Source organism: Theropithecus gelada, chromosome 3 (assembly GCF_003255815.1).
Source record: "Theropithecus gelada isolate Dixy chromosome 3, Tgel_1.0, whole genome shotgun sequence".
NCBI lineage: Eukaryota > Metazoa > Chordata > Mammalia > Primates > Cercopithecidae > Theropithecus > Theropithecus gelada.
The window spans coordinates 172,636,303-172,654,202 of record NC_037670.1 but is presented as its reverse complement, the minus strand read 5'-3'; the positions used below and the strand labels follow the sequence as shown (position 1 = coordinate 172,654,202).

The 17,900-nt window shown below is 42.8% G+C and overlaps 1 protein-coding gene across 2 annotated transcripts in view; it reads right to left on the bottom strand.

Annotated features, from left to right (window-relative positions):
• CNTNAP2 (contactin associated protein like 2) overlaps positions 1-17,900 on the bottom strand; it is a 2,276,620-nt gene that overhangs the window by 134,093 nt on the left and 2,124,627 nt on the right. For both annotated transcript variants that reach the window (XM_025380223.1, XM_025380224.1), the window contains one exon: positions 15,115-15,208. In XM_025380223.1, the coding sequence (XP_025236008.1) occupies positions 15,115-15,208 (94 nt within the window). The remainder of the gene's footprint in view (positions 1-15,114; positions 15,209-17,900) is intronic.

Genomic DNA, 17,900 nt, shown 5'->3' with positions numbered 1-17,900 from the left:
CAGTGAGCTGAGATCACGCCATTACACTCCATCCTGGTGACAGAGTGAGACTCTGCCTCAAAAAAAAAAAAAAAAAAAACATTGTTGAAGTACCAGCTATGTGACCTTGGCTTCATTTCACCTTTCTGGGCCTCGTTTTCCTCAGCTGTAATGTGACAAAGTTTCAATAAATTATTTCTCTATAGCTTCCTATGATTCTGTAAGGCATAATAATAATAAAGCCCAATAAATTTCTAAGAATGAAAGTTAATGCAATTAAAAAAGAATGAGAAGCCAACCTTGAATTAGAACTCCCTGGGTGAATTCCTTTAAAATAGATTTCCTTCAGCCTTGAGAATATTTTGGACATTAAGACTATGCTATATGTTCTTTAGGATATGAAAAACGGGATATAATTTCTTCTCTTCAGTTGAAATATTATTTCTCACCTATCACTTAAATAAGTTTTCTCATCAGTGCTTTCCTGCTGCTTCTGTCCTTACAGTAAAACGCAAAGGCAACTGACCAGAAATTTCAATTAACTATTCGCCATTTGTTCATTGATCAATTTTGCTGCATTCTACTCTTAGGAGGTAGAGATAAATCACAAGGTGATAGCTGCCATCGGGGACTCTCCTTGAGAGAAGTTGCAGGCAGTTTAATCTACCCCATTTTCCCTAGCTCCTTTTTAAAGAAACGTATTATATTAATCATTCTCTTCAATAATGACTCTAAAAGAACAATAAAACTCTAAGCTGTAAATAAATAATAATTCCCACATATTTCCTCATATCTACCAGCTAGCGCAAGAAAGTGAAGAGGGAATGGGTAGAGCTGGTGGCTTAATCACTGCAGGCCCCTCTTCTGTCCATCACGCTGCCCCAGAGTGGAGGGCACTAGCCCCTAGGAGACACTGACTAAATATCCCATGAATAAATGGCTCCATAGAGGAATGTGGACTTGGTCTTTTTTACTTTTATTGCTTTTCCTTTTCTTTTTCTTTCTTTCTTTCTTTTTTTTTTTTTTTTGAGATGGAGTCTCCCTCTCTTGCCCAGGCTGGAGTCCAGCGGTGTGATTTCGGCTCACAGCAACCTCCATCTCCTAGGTTCAAGCAATTCTCCTGCCTCAGCCTCCCAAGTAGCTGAGATTACAGCCATTGCCTGGCCAATTTTTGTATTTTTAGTAGAGACAGGGTTTTGCCATCTTGACTAGGCAGGTCTCAAACTGCTGACTTGAGGTGATCCACCTGCCTCAGTCTCCCAAAGTGCTGGGATTACAAGCATGAGCCACCGCACCTGGCTTTTTATTGCTTTTTCTAATAGAAATTTTAACTGAGTCCATTGTAGAATCACATGTAGTTGTAAGAAATTGTACAGAGAGACCCCCTGTGTATTTTGCCCAGTTTCTCCATTGGAGATATTTTGCAAATCTGGAGTACAGTGTCACCATCAGGATATTCACACTGATACGATCCAATGATCTTTTTCAGATTTTGTACTCTTGTATGTGTGCAAATGTGATTCTGCACAATTTTATCATCTGTGTAGGTCTGTGCATCCACCACCATAGTCAGGATAATGAATAATTCCCACAGCAGAAGAATCTCTCATTTCCCCCCCCCCCCTTTTTTTTTTTTTTTTTAAATTTTGAGATGGAGTCTAGCTCTGTCACCCAGGATGCAGTGCAATGGCATGATCTTGGGTCACTCTGCAACCTCTCTGCCTCCCGGGCTCAAGCAATTCTCCTGCCTTAGCCTCCTGGGTAGCTGGGACTACAGGCATGGGCCACCATGCCCAGCTAATTTTTGTATTTTTAGTAGAGACAGATTTCACCATGTTGACCAGGCTGGTCTTGAACTCCTGACCTCAAGTGATCTGCCTGCCTCGGCCTCCCAAAGTGCTGAGATTACAGGAGTGAGCCACCATGCCCGGCCCCCTTGTTTTCCTTTTCTAGCCACACCTCTCTTCCTTCCCCTTCCCTCCTGTCCTAGTCAGTAACCCTTGGCACCCACTAATTTGTCCTTAATTCTAAAATTTTGTCATTTCAAAAATGTTGCATAAATGGGATCACCAGGTATGTAACCTTTTGGGATTGACGTTTTTTCCCACTGGCACAATTCTCTAGAGATTCATTCAAGCTGTTTTGTGTATCAATAATTTGTTCTTTATCATTGAGTTCATGTGGAGCACCTGAATGACTTTATAATGGAGACATATTCTGACGTTTATCAATAGGCTTTTTTTCTTTTTTGCCTTTCCCAGTAACTATCAACATCCTAGTCAAGCCAAGACATCTATCTGCCCGAGGAGGAGATGGGAGATAAAGACAGGAGAAGGCTGTGTTGTTACAGGTGGTGTTCAGTTTCTGACATGCACCTCAGTGCTTTGCATCCATGGAATAGCCTTGAATGTGTCTAGAATGGAAGTCTCAATTTTTATTCCACAGTTCCTAAACTACTTCTCTCGCAGGGTTCCTCACTGTAGTAGGCACCCCACCACTGGGTCAGCTATTCAGGTCGATACCTTGGGAAACACTCTTTGACATCTCTTTCTCTCACCCACCACATCCGGTTGATCACCAAATATTATGGGCTCTGACTTCAATGTGTTCCTAGTCCAAAGATTTCTCCATCACCATCACTGCTATTGCATTGATGCATGTGCCTCTAACTCTCACAAGGACTCCACAACTGTAGTTGAACTAGTCTCTTAGTGTCCATCCTGTCCCTCTATTGGCCCATCCCTTCTGTAGTTAATACAGCATCCCACAGCTGGAATGATCTTTCTAATATGTAAATTGAATTGCATTACTTATGTGCTCAAAACCTTCTACTGTTTCTCATCTCACTTAGAATAAAGTGCAGACTCTCCATGATGGTCTCCATCTGTGCAACCAGCTCCTGGCTAACCCTCTGACTTCATCTGTCTCCTGCCACTCTGTCCCTTGATGGCTGTATTCCAGCCATGTTGGTTTTCTTGCTGTCCTTGAACAAGCCAGGCGTGTCCCTACCTCACAGCCTTTGGATTGCCATTCTCTCTTCCTGGAATGCTTTTCCAGCAGATGTCCACACAGCTGGCTTTCTCACTTTGCTAAGGCCACTGCTTAAATATTGCCTCCTCAAAGAGGACTTTCCTGGCCATTGTAACATGCTTTCCGGCTAAGCCTCTTTTACTTTTCTTCATAGCGCTTATTGCTAACATTTATATTACACAACCCTTTTCTCATTCTATGCCCATGAGAGTACATGGTTCATAAAGATAAGAGATTTCTGTTTTACCCATTGTTCTGTGCCTAGCACCTGGTATCTGTGAGCACTGAACATACTTTTGAGTGAATAAATGATTTCTCCAAATTCCTTTACTCAGGCTTTTTAGTACACCAAGGAGGTCAGAGAGTTCTCCTGCATCCACCTCCTAAGTATGGAAGATGGCATTGGCGGCCCCTAATTCTTTACCCTTCCTTGTACTGGTGGCTTTTGCCATCTGACTTTGCTGTTTTCTTCACTGAAGGGAAAGGGAGTTTCTCTTCTCCTTGACTCTGGATTTGGCCACATGACTTACTTTAGATAATCAGATGTTAGTGGATGTGGCAAGACCAAAGGCCTGGAAAGTGCTTGTGTGAGTGGCTTGTTCTCTCGTGTCTCTGCCAGAGAAAAACATGCCCATGCTAACTCCCTGGTCCCAGGAGAAAGATGAGAAGTGTACAACAGAATGATTGGCCCTTAGCTGACCTGCAGATCAGTGATAAAAATAGAATTGTTGTTTTGAGCAATTGAGTTTTGGAGCTATTTGTTAGATGGCACTTTTTTTTTGTAGGAAGTAAAAGCAAAACTTTTTTTTTTTTCTTTCTTAATGCCCTAGAAGACTATGAGAAAAGGAGGAGACACAGCAGGAGAGATGAGAGCTGAGCTTTGGCCCAGAGAGCAGAAGTGGATTTCTAAAGAATGACGGATGGGACTGAGGCTTTAGGGCTCTTGCCTTGCTTCCCAGTCTGGGGCTCTGGGAAAAGGTTGCTGCGTAGAGGGTGGGGAGGTCCTGTCCTAACATGGGACAGCCCAGCCTCACGCAGAGAGGGAAGAAGAGTAAGCAGACAGGGTCACTGGTCCTCACCTACTTCATCTCATTCTCGTGCAGCATGAAGCCTGAGATGAAAGCCCTGACTTCTTGATAGCTGACGACAACCTGCCATGGGGAGACGGAGGACGCCACAGAGACTTAGGCTTAGGGGTCTCTCAAGTGGGAGCTGAGGGCACAGCAAAGAAGCAAAGGGAGTGATGGCAGGTGTTCCCTGGGAACACTGCCTGAGTCAAAGAAAGGGACTCAAAGTTCATCAACCACAGATTTAAGCTCCAAGGCCAGAAGAGCACTCAGGGACACAGGACACTGGGCCGGAGGCCAGCAGATGCCTGGCTGTGCAAACTCAAGGACCAGCATGCATCCAGGTCTCTCCCTGCCCATGCTATCATTAGAATGCTAAAGCTACACATGTTGCTGCCTGTCCCCTTCTATACTCTGTACCCCTGGTCAGCACCTTCTAGAAAGAAGCAGAGGACGGGAAAGGCTCTTTGAGAGACTGAACATTTTTATTCATGAGGGACAGAGCACAACCAGGAAGGAATGTTGAAATGATTAAGTCAGAATCAGCTTTAAACAGGCCTGGACGTTTAGCTTATTTGCCTTTGCCACCCAGAAGGAATACGAGATCATCAGACACAGATAAAGACATTGCATTTTCTCTGCATAACTGAGCTGTGTTGTGCATTACGATGTGCAATTTTGTGATAACCATGGCAACCTCCAATTTGGTCTCCCTGCAGTTTCTCACTTCCTGTTATGCATTTTGCACTCTGCAGATGGTGCTATCTGGCTAAAGTGTCAATCTGATCACATTATTCTCCGGATTAAAAAACATCCTTCCTTGACTTCCTTTCACCCCTAAGATAACATTAAAACCTTAACATGGCTTATAAATAAATCCGTAATATGGCAGATGCTGTCAGTGCTCGGCATTCACCTCAGTCCTGCTCCAGGAACCACCGACTGCGATCCCCTGCCATCTGCACTTTCCTCTGGCCTCAGCAGTGTGTTGGGTGTAAACACGGGACAAGCCCGAAGTGCTGGGGAGTTAGTACCGCAGGAAGCAGCCCTCATCTCTGCAGGATGGGAGGAGGTGGCAAGATACCCTGGCTTCCTCCTGCCTCGGTTGGGACACTCGGAGGCACATCTCGCACTGCCTTCCAGAGTGACCTGGTGGGATTACATTCCAGGTGTCCACAGTGGTGAGTGGCTTGACAATGCTCCACCCCTTTCCCTGTTTCATGTCTCTACTTTCCTGCTTGTTTTATGGGATTGTCTCCCAGGTAAACTTCTTATATTCAAATCGAATTCTCCAGGGTTTTTCTTGGGAGAACACAACAAGATCGTGATCGTACAATTTATCAACCTGCACAGTCCTATTTTTAGAGTAAAAGTGGGCACTGCAAGTAATGTACACTTGTCCTGGCAGGAGTAGCTTGGGTCTGTTCCGGGCAAAGCAGGACATGTGGCCCTGCTGGTAAAGCCCCCTTTGATTTGAATCCTGCTTACGCTGCGGCATTTTTATCACATGCACCTTCACATCCTACTTTCCACTATTCTGAGTGCAACTTGCTGTGGTTCCTCAAATTTCCCTCATAGCACATTGCGTTTCCAAAGATGTCACAACTGTAACTCCCAAGGCACGTTTCTTTGCAATGTGACCTGGCCACGATGCCACCAAGAGGTAGGGTCTGCTTCCTCTCTCTTGGAACATGGGCTGGAACCCAGATTTTGGTCAATAGCATGTGGCAAGAAAGGTGGCTCTTAGAGACCTCCACTTTCTATGTTTGCTGTTTGGAAAGCTCCTTCCTGGAGCCCAGCCGCCATGCCGCGAGGTAGCCCAAGCAGCCATGATCTGGAACCCTTGCGGGAGAACTGAGCCCCTGGCTTGCGGCCCCAGAGAGCTCCTGCGCAGCCAGCACTTGCTGCCAGCCACGTGAGTGAGGCTATTTTGGGCTATCCAGTCATTCTCACACCTCGCCCGGAGTCATGAAGTAGAACCACCACCCTGCCAATCCACAGAATTGCCAGAAATAATGAACTAGTGTTTTGAGCCACACAGTTTTGGGTGGACTGCTGTGTAGAGTGGAGAACTGACCTCCCCCGCCCTTATGGTTTCTACTTCAGTCCATTGGTTTACCCAGATCATTCTAACTCATCATTAGGGACCCAGCTTCTGTGTTACCTCCTCTAGTATGCCTTCCCCCACTCCTGGACTAGCTCAAGTGCCCTCCCTACTTGCTCCCAAAGAATCCTATACTTCTTTCCATGTATCCCACCCTCTTGTCTTTTTACTTCTAATTGCCTTTCCATTACCTTCTTTTCCAGAAACTTAAGCTCTAAAAATATGACCCAGTGCATATTGATACATTGTACGATCACCTATCTTGTTTTGGGTTCTCCCAAGAGAAACCTCTGAGAACCGGATTTGAATATAGAAAGTTTCCAAAGGCAGAAAATGTGCCTGTCTTGGACCCTAATGATGTTCCAGGGACTTATACAATGCCTGGCATCTGACATATGATGAGTGTACATTTGCTGATTACGGCGAAGTAAAAAAACTAGTATTTATTACACACATACTTTGTGGCAGAGACTGTGCTACTTGCTAAACGTATTATTTTGCTGAATCCTGTAACATACAGACCATTACTATTCCTATTTTAAACATGAGAAAACAAATACACACAAAGTTAAGTAACCTGACAAAGTCATACAATTGGCAAATAGTAGAGTAAGAGATTGTATTAGGTTGTTCTTGCACTGCTATAAAGAAATACCTGGGACTGGGTAATTTATAAGGAAAGAGGTGTAATTGGTTCACAGTTCTGAAGGCTTTATAGGAGGCATAGTGTTGCCATCTGCTTCTGGGGAGGCCTCAGAAAGCTTATGATCATGGCGGAAGGTGAAGGTGGAGCAGGCAGGGTACATGGCAAAAGCAGGATCCAGAGAAAGAGTGTTGGGTGGGGGAGGTGCTACACACCTAAACACCCAGGTCTTGTGTGAACTCAGAGTGAGAGCTCACTTATCACCAAGGAGATGGCCCAAGCCATTCATGAGGGATCCACCCCCATGATCCAAACACCTCCCACCAGGCCCCACCTCCAATACTGGAGATTACATTTCAACATGAGATTTCGGTGGGGACAAACATCCAAACTATATCAGAGATCAAACCCAAGGGTGAGAGAGCAAAGTCTGCCGTTAAGTCAGTCCTTATGCATCAGTCAGGACAGGTGAGGCTCTGGCACAGTAACAAACAACCCTATAGTCTTGGCTTAACAAAGCAAAGAGTTTTTTTTTTTTTTTTTTATCTCTTGCTATATGCTCATCACAAGTCAAGAATTTTCTGTTCACTGTAGTCACAGAGGGACCCAGGCTTATGGAAAAAATCACTGTCTTAGGCTTGTCAGTCACCGTGCCAAAGGGATAAAAGGACTCTAGAGGGTTTTGCATGAGTGCTTAAATGTTCTAGCCTGGAAATCACACAAATCTTTTCCATTCATAACTCTGGCCAGAAATAGTCTGTGAGCAGCATGCTTATCACAGTATACTATTTCACCAACAAATGAAGATCTAAGTATGTTATTTCCTTCTGTGTGAAGAGGCTTTGCCAAAGTTCCAGAAAGTTTTAGAAAGCCCTAGAAAAAGAATTTTTTAATCAATAAAAAGTCATGGAGGATCATGATATTCACAATTTAGATTATAATAGAAATAATATAGTGGCTACTAGGAGGCTCATCTTCTATTGGAGTTGCTTTGGATAATGATAGTTTGGGAAATGTGAGGATCTGAGACCAATATGACTTACAAACTCTAGTCAGTTCAAATGGATAGAAGTTCACTTTATTTTTAACCACCCAAGACATCGCCACTGACAACCAGCAATGGTCAGCAAAGCAACAATGACACTGCATTAGCATTCAGTTTCTTGCTAAGCACAGCTTCTCAAGTTTACACAGAGAAGCTACTGTCTTTTTATTACAGAATATATCTACTTCATTATGGTTTTATATTACTGATTTAAAAAATGGCAGAAATAGTTAATTTGAAAAACAATTAATTAAAGAGGGCTCAGAAATAAAATTAAAATGCATATTGCCATCTTGGAAACAGAGGTTGTCTATATAATTACAAAATTCACAGTGATGTGGTGATCACTGTACATTGATATTCTTCTAAATTCATATCTATCGTCATGCATCATGACAGTGTTTTATATCAAGGAACCCTAAATGTTATCCTCCTAGTTGCTAATGGAACAGGAGACCCTGTTCTACTATGATATTGCATTTCCGCCTTTTTAATTAAGAAAATTAGTCCCACCACAGATCTTAAAGTTTCAAAGGTGATTTAGGCTATATCTAATCTGGTTTTACTCAATCCAGATAACTCCTTAATGTAGAGGGCACATTTCTGTTTAGCCTTTGTTGAATATTCCAGTAATAGAGAGTTCATTACCTCAAAGTAGAGGCCACTCACTTTTGAAAAGCTCTAATTGTTAGGAAATTCTTTCTTATATGGAGCTGAGATTTTCCTCTTCATATCTTCTGCTTTTGGTCCATATCTTCTGCTTTTGCTTCATATCTTCTGCTTACTCAGTCTTGCTGAGTAAGCCTCAACTAAGTCTAATCCACCCTGCATGTGGCAGTTACCAAAGACGGAAAACTGATTCTCCCGTCTTTCAAATCATATATTTTTCTGACCAGACATTCCCAGGTCTTCTGACATTTCCTTTACGGGTCTTGTGTCTATCTGGTTTTCTCCTCAGTTGACTAATATCCTTGCTCTGGACATGATTCTCATACTAGTGTGGTTCAGAATCATGTTCATTTAAGAATCCATCACCATGGAACATTGCTTGTATCAGACTTTCCATCAAACCAATTTCGTAAGTTTTTTCATGATGCCAGGGGTCTCCCAACTTCTACTTAAGTGATTGTATATATTTTTTGATCTAAGTGCAGCAATTAAGTTTATTTATATTTCATCTTATTATTTTTATCCCATCTTTCTAGCCTGTCAAGATGGCTTTGAAATGCTTTTTATAATCCATCATATTAAACCATCCCTCTCAGCTTCGTGACATTTGCAAACTTAATAAACATGCTGTTTGTGTCTTTCTCCAAGGCATTAAAAGAGATGTTGAAAACGACATGAGAAAACAGAACACCCCACTTTCAGTTTCAAGTTATATTTTTCTTCCTTGAAGATTTCTTGAGAGATTTTTAAATGTGTTGCTGAAAGATAAAGTCTATGACATCACTCGGCCGTTAAAAGTTGGATGGATATGAGGGATAAAAGATGGACATAACTAGGTCTTGTGAGATTTCTCCTTTGTGAAACTTTGCTGATTGCTAATGATTCTGAATTCCTTCTAGAAGCATTCAGAATTACGTAAGAATCCATTCTAAAAGTTTGCTGTTGGTTAGCAGTGATCACACTACTATTTCTTGAATATATATCCTCCATCCCCTTTATAAAGATCACTCTTGTCCTTGATTAGGTAGCCTTTCTTTCATCCTTTTTATGTGTCCCTTTTTGAGCAGTGCTCATCAAAGAGCTCAGTGTGAAGTCATCTTAGGTATTTAGAGCCATCTTCTCCTTCTTTTATAGAATCAGTTTCAGAGTAGCAGTTTCTGAGTAGCAGAAACTGATCCTATAAAAGTAAAGCAACAACTTTGGAGCATGAAACTTCAGGGGATTTCAAAACCTGGCCGGAGTACATATCATTTGCGAGTTCAATACTGTATGTCTGCATAGATGGAGTTTTACACAGCTGGGGAATGCAAATGGGTTGTCTTTCGCTGTAGTATATGTTGTTTTCAAAGAGACATTTAAGCATCTTCCTCCTCAGTCCTGCCCCTATGAAATGATCAAATATCAAAGGAGTATTGGCTTGAAGGGGTGGCTGATGATTAGTTTCTCAAGCACATACATGTCTTTTTGGGGTCTTCACGGTGACTCCTTCAATTTTATTAACAGAATTTTAGTTTCAGAGTAGCAAGGAAGATGCAGGTGTTACCAGGAAGCAAAGCATAGGTCTTGCGTCACAAATCACGCTTTTCAAATCTCAGCGTCATCACTGACCAGCTGAGTGGCTTGAAGCCAGTGGTTTTCAACTGCATGGTAATTTTTTCCTCCTGGGGGACATTTAGCAATGTTGGGAGACATTTTTGGTAGTCACAACTTGGGGTACTAATTCTATCTAGTCAGGGAGGATGCTAAACATTCTAAAATACATAAGACAGCCCCATAATAAAGAATTTTCTGACCCAAAATATCAATAGTTCTGCTGTTGGGAAACCCTACTTTAAGAAAAAAACTTAATCATTTTGAGCTTTAGTTCCTTCTTCTATACAACGAGGGTAACAATGATCTGTGGTGGTGTGAGAAACGCACACAGTACTGTACTTACAGCATATAACATAATAACTGGCATGTAGCCAGCATAAAAAATGGTAATTGTTTATGTATTAGGCATTGTGTTGTATACGTCTTAAGACGTTATCAGCTTAATATTAAAAGAGTAGTCCAATTACTCCACAAGTATTTTTTGAGCCCTTTCTGTATACTAGCCACTGATCAGTCTGCTGCAAATAGATTAGTTTCAAAAAAAACAGTCTTTGCCCAACAATCTCTGCCCTCAGGGAGCTAACAACCTGCAAGTAGGCATTTGTGTTCCCCGTCTTGCCACTGGGAGAACCCAGGCTCTGAGAGGTTCAACTAAGAAAGCAACATGGTCAAGATTTCAATGCTAACAGAGGTAGAACTGGATTTCAGTCTAACCAGCTCTGCCTGATTCTATAGTCCACATTCTTTCTACTCCATGATTGTCAGGTGCCTACTTTTAGCCTATGAGACATGTGAGGATTGTAGCTCTCACCTCTGTGCTAATCTTACCGATTCTGTTAGGATGATCATCCATATCCTTTCACCCTGCAGTATGTGTCTACGATGATATTCTGATATTCTTTTTTTATATTTCATTTCATTTCATTTTTTTGAGACGGAATCTCGCTCTGTTGCCTAGGTTGGAGTGCAGTGGTGCAGTCTCGGCTCACTGCAAGCTCTGCCTCCGGGTTCATGCCATTCTCCTGCCTCAGTCTCCTGAGTAGCTGGGACTACAGGTGCCCGCCACCACGCCCAGTTAATTTTTTTGTATTTTTAGTAGAGACGGGGTTTCACCATGTTAGCCAGGATGGTCTCGATCTCCTGACCTCGTGATCCGCCTGCCTCAGCCTCTCAAAGTGCTGGGATTACAGGCGTGAGTCACTGCGCCCAGCCTACAACGATATTCTTTCTGTTTTGTTCCCCTTTTACTCTTTATTAATTCAACAAATATTTACTGAGCACTTGCTCCTTGTTAGTATACGTGGAACTAGGAGATGCTATCTTGGTCTGCAAGGAGGTCATGGCTTGTAGGGATGAGACCAAGGACCCATGACTGGAGCCCTAACTACTCACATGCCTGACACCATTTCCATCTTGGAATTGTGGACCTCCTTACCGGTGTTTATGTGTACTTTCTGTAACTCGCTGCCACATGCAGTTACCTAGTTTGTGTATGCAGCAACATTTTCCTTGCGTGTACAAAAGATTCAGGGTGTAACCTTCATGTACCTGAGGCTCATGGTACACTTTTAGCTTTGCACAGATTGATGTCACGGTACATTCTTAGCTGTAGAAAATGTGGTCTTTATGATGTTATTTGTTCATGACCCTGAAGGTCCATGCCTCATACAGTATATTGGAATTGTGCTGAAATGTGAATCTAGTTACACGACCTGAAAAACAGACGAACCAGAGACTATTACTCATAGTGACAGAACCTAGAAATCATCCAACATTCCCATCAAAATTTGACTTTGTAGGTTCCACAAAGTAATAAAAAGTCTATTTTTTCCAGGTATGTTTATAGCTGATGTTACTTGAGGAATATCACAGTGTAGTATCTTTAGGAACATCACCGTATCATAGCGCAGAGTTTGTTTTGATGGAATCATATGGTTCTGAAGGAGCACTTCACATTTTAAAGCATTCTTGACTGAACCGTGGGAGTACCTCTGGTGGAAAGCAGGTACTCACCAAAATCTCAGATGCATGACTTATGAATACCAAGGCCCTACTCCGCTAAACAGCCACTTTTTGTTGCTAACTGATGGCATCACTCAACTTTCAAATACATCCCTCTGCTGGAGCTGGACCATGAATTTTGTTTGTCTGATGTACTTAAGAGTCTGGACTCTCTTCTGAGAGACCTCACTTCCAAACTCTACTTTGCCAATATTAGTTGATTAACTTTTGTCAAACTGACCTTCTTCTGCTTCAGTTTTCTCGTCCACAAAATGAGGTTCATAATCAGGGATCTCATTTCATTCGATTGTTGTGACATTAGTTTCTTATGTTTACACATGTAACATGTAATGTCACAAAGTCTCTTCTGGTTCACAGACAATAAAAGTGGTGATAAGATCTGTAAAAACCCAGCAACTATAGAAAATGCTGGAGAAAATTTGGATAAAGACATCAGGGTGAGGTAATCCAAAGCTGACTGTGCCTGAGTGCTGTTTTCAGGATGCAAAGGATTAAGCAGAAGCTGTTTAATTATCTTTCATATTGTACAATATCTAAGGTCCAATGATCAATATATCTTAGCCTTCATTTGTTTTCCACTTCCACCCTTTGATTTATCACTCGCCACTCCCCACTGTCTTGTTTACCGAGTGTGTGGTCTTGGGCTTCATGCACACGCCTGCTTTCCCCGTCTTCTGGAAGCCTCTGTCATCAACCGGACTGGCGTGTTTCTGATTCTAAACCCAGGAATCCTTTTTGCTCTTGACCACTTTCTGGCACAAGATATAGACTTTATCCCTCAACTGGTCAACCTCAGCACTTACCACCTGCCCAAGTAGTCCTCTCTGTCTTTCTCTTTGCATTCTAGATTAACTGCAACAGGGATCACAGCACAGGGAAGAGCTCCCTTGGTATCTGATTGCCCGAGTTCAAATTTTCATTCTGCCACTGATTAGCCAGGTGGCCAGGTTATTTAATCTCTTCATGGTTCTGTTTTCTCATCTAACAAGTGGAGATCATAATCTCAACTACCTCATATAATTGTGATGAAGATTGAATGGGCTAATATCTATAAAGTGCTTAAAATGGAGCCTGGCCTACAGTAAATCTCATATAAGTGCACAACATCATCATCATCATCATCATTATTATTATTATTATTATTATTATTATTGAGACAGAGTCTCGCTCTGTTGCCCAGGCTGGGGTGCAGTGGCATGATCTCGGCTCATTGCAACCTCTGCCTCCTGAGTTCAAGCCATTTTCCTGCCTCAGCCTCCCAAGTAGCTGGGACTACAGGTGCCCGCCCCCACGCCTGGCTAATTTTTTGTATTTTTAGTAGAGATGGGGTTTCACCACGTCAGCCAGGATGGTCTCGATCTCCTGACCTTGTGATGCGCCCGCCTCCACCTCCCAAAGTGCTGGGATTACAGGCGTGAGCCACCACGCCCAGTCTATTATTTTTATTACAGGTTCAGTCTCCTGCTCACTCCTCATTTTGTGACCCCTGCCCCATGTTTTTAAGTGAGCATTTTTACCATTAATGCTATTCTGATCACTTCTACCCACTGGCTGCCAAGTGACCTCCCTCCCACCTGTACATCACCACCATCTTACTGTTTTCAATGCGGTTCACAGTACACAGCCTCATATTAACAAAATGCATTGACTTCACATTAAATATATAAAAATACGTCACCAATCATATCGATAGTTTAAAAATGTAGGGTGTAACCTTCACGTATCTGTGGCTCATGGTACACTTTTAGCTTTGCACAGTGCTAATCTCCTCTAGTGAAGAGAAGGACAAGGAGACTCTGGCATTCACAATCGCACGGGGGGAAGGGTGTTCTGTTACGTTCCTTATTGGCCTTCTCATCTGCATATAATATCAAGGCACTTTCTTACGAGAGGAAGATAGAATCATGTTGATATGCTTTGAAAAAAGAAGCGTTAAGTTACATATTGCTAGTAGGGAGAGGTTTGTAATAAACCAAATTCTACATACAGAAGCCTGGAGCAGACTTGCCTTTGCTTGGGTTGTAGTTTATGCCACGCGCCAAACAACACTGGTTCCATTACCATTGTTGATTTAGAAGCCCCCATGACCAATCACAAGTTATTTATTATTTTATTTTATTTTTTTTTTTGAGACGGAGTCTTGCTCTGTCGCCCAGGCTGGAGTGCAGTGGCCGGATCTCAGCTCACTGCAAGCTCCGCCTCCCGGGTTCACGCCATTCTCCTGCCTCAGCCTCCTGAGTAGCTGGGACTACAGGCGCCCACCACCTCGCCTGGCTAGTTTTTTGTACTTTTTTTAGTAGAGACGGGGTTTCACCGTGTTAGCCAGGATGGTCTCGATCTCCCGACCTCGTGATCCGCCCATCTCGGCCTCCAAAGTGCTGGTATTACAGGCTTGAGCCACCGCGCCCGGGAAGTTTTTTATTTTTTTTTGAGATGGAGTCTCGCTCTGTTGCCCAGGCTAGAGTTCAGTAGCGTGATCTTGACTCACTACAACCTCCACCTCCGCGGTTCAAGCGATTCTCCTGCCTCAGCCTCCTAAGTAGCTGGGATTACAAGTGCCCGCCACCACGCACGGCTAAGTTTTGTATTTTCAGTAGAGATAGGGTTTTGCCATGTTGGCCAGGCTGGTCTCGAACTCCTGACCTCAAGTGATCCACCCGCCTTACCCTCCCAAAGTGCTGGGATTACAGGCGTGACCCACCATGTCCAGCCTAATCATGACGCATTTCAAAGGCGAATTAACTTTAGAATGAGTTACATGAGCAATTTCCCCCAAAGATGATTTGCTGACGCTTCTCTTGTGCAACACCGAGAACAACCATGTAACTTTCCTGTACAGAGAAGATATTCATGACTGGCCCCAGTGAGAGAAATTTACCTGATAGTTTTAAAATCCAAATTCATGTTACCCAAACAAATGTATTCTTCACACACATTTATACCGAATGAACCACATTCTTACCTATAACTTTTCCCAGAAAGAGCGACTTGGGAGAATTGAAGAGGGTGTCGGATGAACTTGGCAGATGGTAACTCACAGACGGATAATGATCGAGCTACAGGAAGAAAACAAGAGACACTTTTAGAAGGACGTCACTACCCTGTGTGGAACCAAATCTGCCCTGTGGGGATGACGTCACTCTTTGAACCCTGGTTTTCTGATATCTTATTTCATCAGCACTGACTCTAAAACACCAGCCCGAGAAAAGGGAAACCCATCTCTTCCTTTGCTGGGGTTCTTTGAAAAAATCCGAGCATGGTAAGTGAAGATCCTTATGACCAGCTTTCCAGGTGATGTACATTTTCTGTGGATGATTTACCTACAGGATTAAGATCCAGGCTCATTTTAATGGAGTAAAGTCTGCTTGACCCAATCTCCAGTGTCTCTGATATAGAATATGCCACAACTACAGCAATGAAGTTTTGCTGAAGCATTTTATTTTGTGATACGATCTCACACACACACACACACACACACACACACAGTCAAATGCTGAGGGTCAAGTAGGGTAAACAGTCATGGTTTTCTCACTTATCCCAATGAGAATGATTTCTCCTGCCACAGGCAGGGGTGGTTGGGTGAGTTGGCAGCAGAGAGAGAGAAATGCAGCTGTTGGGAACAGTGCACAGACAGTGACCATGGGAGCGACGCACATTTCTGATTCTGCTGCCCGTGGACAAAGTGCCAATGGTGGTGTCAGAATCGTTGGCCTTGTCCTTTGTGTCCCAAGTGACTTTTCCTGCCTCATATTTTCAGCTGTCTTTTTACCACCCATATAGTCTAGGTGTGTTTCTCCAACCGTGAGCTCTTAGAGCCTTCTGGGCCTTTTTTGTGCCCACCTGTGAAAAACTTTCTTTTGTAAGAATTCCTTTTCCTGAAGTGAGATTAATACGTGCTAAGGTCAGCGTGACGAGAGCTGTGGCTTACAAGAAAACACAGCATTGCTCTCCGACATGGGCATTCCCAAGGGGACCATGTCAATTGTGTAGAGGAAGGAGACAGAACAAGCAGTAACTTGTTGAAGGCAGCAGCACAGACTCAGAAGCAGATACGCTCCTGAGTCCTTGCTCAAACTCAGCCTGATTAGGCAAAAAACTGTCCCTCAGATGAGCAAAGACGCTGGAAGCTAGCCGTGCTCTTGGGAGGAAGGAGACAGTGGCAGGGAAGAAAGAGGGCAGGCAAGTGATCCAATCTCATCACCACATTGAGAACCAGCTACTACAATGAATAATCATTCATTATTGACTGTCTGCAGCAGAATCTTGAAACTGCTTCCTAGAAACTTAGAGATCATTGCACAGTCAGGGTTAAGAGTCAAAGGGTCATCACATCTCAAGAATATTTTAGATTTTTTGGCCCACAGAACTGGTACAGTAGGTTTTTGTGCATGAGTAGTATTGCCACAAAAATCCAAGTCACCCCCACCCCCAAAAACTATTAAAGCAAACATTTGCATGCTTGGCTATCATTTTGAAAAGTTTTCTATAACGTCAAATGCATCATTAACGAAACAAACCAGGTGTAGTGGCTCATGCTTGTAATCCCAGCACTTTGGGAGACTGAGGCGGGTGGATCTCGCGAGTCCAGGAGTACAAGATCAGCCTGGACAATATAGTGAGACCCTCATCTCTACCAACAATTTAAAGAAGTAGCCGGGTGTGGTGGTGTGCACCGGTAGTCCCAGCTACTCGAGAGGCAGAGGTGGGAGGATATAGCTTGAGGCCAGGAGGTGAAGGCTGCAGTGAGCTGTGGTCATGCCACTGTGTTCCAGCCTACGTGACAGTGTGAGACCCTGTCTCAAAGCAAACAAACAAAAACACTTATTCCGTCCAGATAATCTGAAATATTTAAAATCTCATATAGTTGTTTCTTTGGAGCAAAAGCTCTTCAGTTTCTGCTCTTAAATATTAGCTAGCTGCTTTGGTGCCATCTGATGGCCCACATGGGTAACTGCCACCGCACTTCTATTCACTTTCTTTTAAGCGGTTAAATGCAAAATGCCATTGTTAATAGTCTACCTGGCAATGCCTTAGGGGGTGGTGATCTCCCCCTAATACTTCTAACAATTTAAAAACTAAATTTGTGGTCTGGGCAGTGGCTCACGCCTGTAATCCCAGCACTTTGGGAGGCTGAGGTGGGCAGATCATGAGGTCAAGAGATTGAGACCATCCTGGCCAATATGGTGAAACCCCGTCTCTACTAAAAATACAAAAATTAGCTGGGTGTGGTGGCGCTGTCCTATAGTTCCATCTACCCAGGAGACTGTGGCATGAGAATGGCTTGAACCCAGGAGGCGGAGGTTCCAGTGAGCCGAGATTGCACCACTGCACTCCAGCCTGGAGACAGAGCGAGACTCCGTCTCAAAAACAAAACAAACAAACAAACAAAAAAACACTAAATTTGTAACAAAGTTCTGTTTTCTTAAAGAACTTTAAAAATGGATACAAATAATACATGTTCATTACAAAAAATACAGATTTGCGGAAAAAACTGACTGCTGATAATAAGTGTTAATTTCTAATGTATTTTCTTTCAACTTTTTAAATAAAAAGGGGATGGAACCCAAGTAACACATTGTTTTGTATATTTTTTAACTTGACGATATATTATGAATGTCTTTCTGTGTCAATAAATATACAACAAAATTCTATTTTCTTAACTTTAAAAATGGATGCAAGTGATATATGTTCATTATAGAAAAAATAATACAGATTTGAAGAAAAAAACTGCCAACTGATAATCAATGT